Source organism: Falco punctatus (genome assembly GCF_963210335.1).
Source record: "Falco punctatus genome assembly, chromosome: 3".
NCBI lineage: Eukaryota > Metazoa > Chordata > Aves > Falconiformes > Falconidae > Falco > Falco punctatus.
In genome coordinates, this window is record NC_137582.1 from 101,576,379 (window position 1) to 101,583,041 (window position 6,663).

At 41.9% G+C, this 6,663-nt stretch overlaps 1 protein-coding gene across 6 annotated transcripts; it reads right to left on the reverse strand.

Annotated features, from left to right (window-relative positions):
* Positions 1 to 932: 932 nt before the first annotated feature.
* LOC308061178 (U6 snRNA-associated Sm-like protein LSm5) lies at positions 933 to 5,096 on the reverse strand. 6 transcript variants are annotated; one of them, XM_080380744.1, is made up of 5 exons: positions 4,829 to 5,096; positions 4,041 to 4,136; positions 3,798 to 3,825; positions 3,079 to 3,151; positions 933 to 1,250 (listed from the first exon to the last, which is right to left on the reverse strand). In XM_080380744.1, the coding sequence occupies exons 2-5, from the start codon at positions 4,093 to 4,095 to the stop codon at positions 1,218 to 1,220; spliced, it is 189 nt and encodes a 62-aa protein (XP_080236870.1). In that variant the 5' UTR covers positions 4,096 to 4,136; positions 4,829 to 5,096; the 3' UTR covers positions 933 to 1,217. The 6 variants fall into 6 exon arrangements, with proteins under 6 accessions (XP_080236870.1, XP_080236866.1, XP_080236865.1 ...); XM_080380740.1 differs by lacking the exon at positions 4,829 to 5,096 and adding an exon at positions 4,564 to 4,789 and having other exon boundaries at positions 933 to 1,787; XM_080380739.1 differs by lacking the exon at positions 4,829 to 5,096 and adding an exon at positions 4,564 to 4,778.
* Positions 5,097 to 6,663: the final 1,567 nt, after the last annotated feature.

Here is a 6,663-nt window from a genome sequence, read left to right on the forward strand (position 1 = left end):
TACTCAACTTTTCTTTATTCTTCTGGTGATGGGAAGGCAAAACATTTCCTATCCCTGTGAACCCATTCTGTACCCTGCTTGTCCCTACAGTAACAGCGGGCACCTGTGATTCTTCTCCAAAGATATTTACCCATACAAATCAGTTGAGTAGTGTTATTATGAAAGCATAAGGCGCAGTGAACAGGATTTAGATTCAATTATGGTTTTGTCCATCATGAAAAAATAAAAACGGAAATTCTTTACTTTATATAAATTCTCCTAAAGTAGTAGTTGCCCCCACTATCTGTCAGCTTTTTCTATCACGGGAGAACAGATGCAGCCAAAAGAACAGTTACTCCAAAATGACTACTCCCAACTACACAAGCAGGCACGGGCAGCACAGCTCCACTTCGTGGTGAAAGAGGAGCCACCGCTGACAAGTTTTAACACCAGCCTTTCCCCACCCCCGCCCTTTTTTTTTTTTTTGGGGGGGTTGGTTTTAAACTTCCCCCATCCCCCCGAACATGAACCAGATCTGGTCTGTCCATCCTCACTTGCCAAATATCATGAAAGTACCTTTACTGTAAGAAAGTATATCTACCAAGCAAAAGAAGTCCCGAAGACCTGAACGGCAAAGCCTGCAGAACCAAAGCTGCTAAGCATCAGATGCATCCACTTTGAAGAGCTTTCAGCATTCTCTAGCACTCTTAACACGTGGATTCCGGTGACACAGCCGGAGGCCATGTTTAAACAAACGATTCAGTTTAGTATCTGCTTCTACTCCAAACAATAACAATCTCTTGGCTCAGGACTTGTGTTTTACATAGACAAACAAATGCAACAGATGTAGAAAAACTGAAGACTGACAGCAACTGAAATCTAACAATTGTTTTTTTGTTCCATCAGCCAGTTACAAAACTATCCAACTTGCACACATACATACTAGAACACAATAACAAAAATAAAGCCTTTTATTCAGAACAGATTAGTGCATCTTTACAAGAAAGTAAAGAGCACAACTTAAGCATTATCATTATCAATGCACCTTTCCAGAAGAAGAAATCCTTGTGTTTTATCAAATCTCAACTGCAAGAATGTGTAAACAAAAAAAAACCCAACCCAACCAACAAACCACCCACACCAAAACCCACCCACACCCATACCCCAAAAGCTCTATTTAGTTTATATATATATATATATATAAAATCCATGTCTTCATAGATAACAACTGTATCAATTCATACTTCAGGCCCTTCTCCTCCAGGAACCAGCTATAAAAGAATAAGACAATTTTGTGAGTGCCATAGATCCGAGTTCTACAAACCTGTATATAACAGTTATCACTTTACAGCATTCTAGCAGATGGAGACTTCATGGTAGACCACAAACACGTTTTTTAGATTCAGTATTATCTTCCTCTCCCAACAGAGGAAGTTTGTTACTGCCAGAGAAGCCCATGCCAAAAAGAATCTCCAAAATACAAAGAATGTTTAACAAAAAACATAAGGAGATCCTAGATAACACACATTTTGGTTTTTGTCTTTTGTTCTGAACTTTAAGGAGATGATTCTGTCTAGAAACATTCTATGTTCAGACCAGTTGATTTTTAAAAAGACAAAGAATATACTTCCTTTCATGAAGAATTTCTCCAATAGTGACATTCTGGGGAAGAAGCTGCAATACTGGGAAGTTGGTTCCCTCTTTTCAACTTCTATTGCTGAACAGAGCTCAAAAAATAACAAAGAGCTTGAACCCTTCCACAGGCAGTGTGGATTAAGTCAGCATTTTCGCATGAAGAAAGTAAAGAACTAAACAATAGAAAAAGAAATACAAAAGGAAAGACATGAAGGGGGGGGGGGGAAGAAGAGGATAATAATTCCTTTTACTTTTTATATATTCCTTTTAATATATTTATATATTCTTTTTTTAATAATTTCTTTTCATATATTCTTAATAATTAGCTGAGCACTTCTAAAGACAAAGAGCTTCACTGCTTTTCGGACTGAAGCAAGAAAGAGTCTAAAGCATAGCCTTCCTGATGTGGAAAGATACGTCTCCAAATGAGACACAGGTTTAATACATAAACATATCTACGTTCTGCTGAAAATCTGCACTCTAACTATTGGCAGCTTCTGCTTTGAGGGCAGTATACCACCAGCTTAACTGGACAGTTCTAATTCTACCCCATAAAAGAAGTCAGCATACGCACTATCCTTCAGGGATGCAGAAGGATAAGCAAAGTGGAAAAAGGCTTTGAAATTAAGCCAAGACAGCACTTGCTCAGAAACACAGTAAGGACATGCAAGGTATGTGAAACTGCAAAATGGAGATTATTCTTCATTCATACAGAGCCAATTTAAGACTCAAGTCAGTCTTCCCCTTCCCACAAAATTAGGAATGCCCTTATGCAGGAAGTCCAGATGTTGTAGACATTTATGCAGACAACAAAGAACTACTGTGGGTATGATTCTGCAGTATTTAGGAAACTGCAGAGCTCGGCAGCTGCGGAATTACAATATTTAATTACTGTTTCAGTTGTGATCTACATACACCAGCACATGATAAACTAAAAATCATAATACTTCTAATTTGGTGTAATCCAACAGACCTCCAGTATTATTTTCAGAGCACACTAAGGTACAGCTCTCTGGGCATCACATAATTGCTGCATGACTTGATGAGTCTAGAAGCATCCAAACTGCTGCAAACACATTTATACGTAAGATAATGGATGAAACATAGATGTACCCCACCTACGTACTTATGCAGGCAAACACTCAGAAGTTAAAAGCCACTGAATGAACCAGCCTACAATGCGCACAAGATCACCGATGCCCTTGCACACCTGAAGACCAGAAATGTATTCACCCAAACAAAAATCAGGGCCATGCTCTTTTCATGTTTACAGCAACATGTACCAAGTAAGGCAGCAAGATCACTTTTCCAGCACTTTCATACACACCCATACCCTGGAAGCCACTGGGAAACAGCTTAACAGAACTGCCTGGGAAGCTAAGCCTGAAGTAGTTGAACTCAATTACTAGTCAATTTACAGTACAGAAGATAAATGCATGCAGCTTTTTAACAACGATGACTTACCATTGTTATGTTATTTCCATTTAGCAAAATCTGGTCTAGCTTTGTGATTCGTCTGCCCTCAGGTGTAATCTCACTGAAACAGCATTAGAAAAACTATGTAAGAACACATAACCAGGGACAATGACTACAGTTTTGATTACAGAACTGACATAAATCTCTGCATTAAGATGACACTCGTTGGAACTCACAAATACATTAGCCACACCGCAGCATAATCTTGCTAAATTGACCAGCTGGGTCAAGAAAGCTAGCTGGCAACTAAAAAGATACATTGTAATTTTCTGCTCAGTACATAAAGCTACAGATTTAGCCTCTAATCTTGGCAATTTCTGGCATACCACCTATAGTCAAAATAGGTTTCAAATAGCAACATGGCGTAACAAAGTAATAAATACTGATCCCCAAGTCTGCTGGCTTTTTAAGTATTTGCCTAGGCCTTAAGGAGATGTAAAAGCAAACTACTGGAAAGTTCAACATACAAACTGTGTAGAATTAAGGCTACAGATTAGGAGCCTGATTACAAGTATAAATCATGTAACAGCTACTCTATGACATGGCTAGCTGGAACAGATCACTTGCTGTAGTTCAACTCCATGGTATAAACTATTCAGCTGGGAAGTATTCGAAAAAGTACAAACCCACTTTGCTTACAAATTTTACACAGTATTTTTCCTCAGGAAACCAAGCACTAAATTACAAGAGGCAGAAATAATACTTACAATTCTGTAACGTCTTCTAACACCATATCTGAAAATCCACTTTCAAGGAAAGTGAGGCCCATAAAGTTAAAAATCAAAATATTTAAAGTTATTTTCATTTTATACTGAACTGTGATTTTATCCGGAAAATAAGCAGATACAATTAAACCGTACAAAAAGGTTTCATCCAGTGAACTCAAACCTCTCACAAGCAACAAATGAATTAACAGCCCGCAGCGGCCTCACATCTCCCTCAAAGGATACTGACAAAGTCATCAAATCCCAGGAGCGTTCCAACAATTTCTTTATCGCTCTTCATCACAATGTGAATGCGCGAACCTATGCACTTATCCACAAGCTCTGAAAATAAAAACAAACAAACTGAAAGGTACAAGAGATTATTTCAGAGAACGTGTACTTTTTAGAACAACCCCCCCGACATTGTGATGGTACAAAAGTAATTGCCACGGGCGCTAGTAAAAAAAAAACAAAAAACAGAGAGGGAAAAAAACCACCCAAACCCAAGAAAAATATATTTTAAGAGGGTTTCATTGCACACTTGACTGCTGCTCGTTGGCGATGACGGTTCTGAGGCGATCAGGCCCACCGGCGCAGGGACGGGCCCCTGCGGTGCGAGCGGCGGGGCCCAGGCCAGCCCCCCCGAGCCGAGCCGCCCCAGCCCGGCCGGCCCCGCTCCGCCCGCCGCCGAGCCGCCTCACCCCGCGGCGCCCGCAGCCGGGCTCCCCCTGCCCGCCCGCCGGGAGAGCGCGGCGGCCGCGCCGGTTACCGAGCGGCAGCAGCTGGGAGGGGTTGGTGCTCGCGGGGGCCGCCATGTTGCGCCCAGGCCTGACCAGTCGCTGCCGCCGCGCAGGTGCGAGGGCCCGGCAGCCCCACGAGCCGATCGCAGAGCCATCGCTCCGCGGCCCGCGCTGCCCCGCAAGTGCCGGGAGGGAGGTGGAGGCGCGACAGCCCTGTCACCTCCGAGTCGTGCGCGTTCGGTGCGTCCCCGTAGGGATTCAGAAGAAAAGCCCCGTTCCCCTGCCCGCTCTTACAGCCGGCAGCGCCGCCTTGCTTACAGCGGCCCCTCGGGCGCTCCCCAGCCCTCAGGCCCCTGTGTGTGGGGGAGGGCTGGTGGCGCCATGTCGGGTGGCGGGGAGGGCCCGACCGGAGCCGCCCGGCGGTGCCCACCCTGCGGTGCCGGGCGCTGGGACGCCGGGCGGCCGCAGGCACGGCTCCCGAGCGCGGGGCCTCATTGTCCTGTGGTACCTGCTTGTGTGCTGTCTCTTGCTGTCCCTCATTTGCACCAGTCTTTTTTTTTTTTTTTCCCATACAAAAGACTAAGACTGGTGAAAAGACCATCTAAAAATATGACTTTGCTTTTGAGGGCTGATTATTTTAGTGGAGATCATTGCAATGACAAAGTGCTCCATAAAATTTTTACCAGCACATCTGGTAGGGAAAGGGGTTCTGCAGGAGCCAGGGGAGCACTGAGGAGCAGGAACTTCATAAGCTGACTTTGCTACCAAAGGAAATACCGTAAAAGAACAATCTCTATGTGCTATCACAATTTTAGAGATGTTTTGCCCATTGCTTTTATGACATCTCTGCTTGGTAATAGTATAATGACTTTCGTATGTTAAAAATTAACATTTTAGCTGTTAAAATTGAACTGCATCCCTATGATATCCCTCTGATTCCATGTAGAAACGTTACCCTACTCCCTTGTAGGTAAATCACTTGCAAGGTACCTTCAATATTTTTTTATTTATTTAATTTCTGACTAATCAGGACAGAATAAATCCTTCTGTTGACTCTCAGTTTGAGAATACACGATTAATGTAGCTTACAGCAACATTTCATATTAAGCCCCCTGACTATGAGATTTTAATCATGCCAATTAGTGAAGTAAAATTTCAGTTTTTCAGGATATCAACATTTCTAAGTGGTAAGTAAGATTGCTATGATCTAACTGCCAACTATTTCTCTGCGTTGAAAATAATATATGAAGATGTATCTAGTGCTAGGTGATTTCACAACGAGGTACAGAAATTTTCCTGACTGATTATAAAATGCCAAAATATTGACACTTTGTGAATGAGACAGACTGAAGATAACTGGCATGTGTCTTCTTCAAACATAAATAACTTGTACTAATAAAGTTGGACCCACCTCAGTGATTAATAGGAGATGATTACTTCCTTTTTTTTCTCGCCACTTGGCCTTTTGACTTGCCTTAGTAACTCAGCAGTGACTGGGGGAGAAGAGAGAAGTGTTAAAATTAATATTACATATTTTTAAGAAGTAAAAAGATTCATAGCATTGTAATGATTTACCTTAGAGCAATTTTAAGTACTACAGAACATAAGTTTTCTTTGCTTCCTTACATGTACTTCTATATATCCACTAAGAAACAATCATATGGATATTGTGTAATCTGGATGTAAAAAATAATATTAGAAAGATGAAGCTTACAGACACTTAAAGATACTTAAAACATCCTGGATAGCCAACACCCCAAGCCCTCCATTTTTATAACTAAGACCTAAACACAAATAAACCCACATATATTTGTGTATTGATACATCTATTGAATGACCAGTGTGCAGGTGGAAGCCTGAGCTGAAGAATCATTATGCATTTCCAGAACGAGTTTCTGATGGTATCAGCTTTTTGAGATTTTATTTTACTTTCATTTTGTATTTCAGCTGTGCCAAACATTGCCAAAACAGAAATATTTCCTAATTGAGAATGGATCCTGAGCGTTGTAGGACCGTCCTTTTAAAAGGCTAAGCAGAGGGTTCATAGGCACTGTGCAACTGCATCCCCGCCATGACATGGGTTGGTCCAAGCTTCCAGTTCACACCTTTTGGAAGGGGTAATTCTGCCC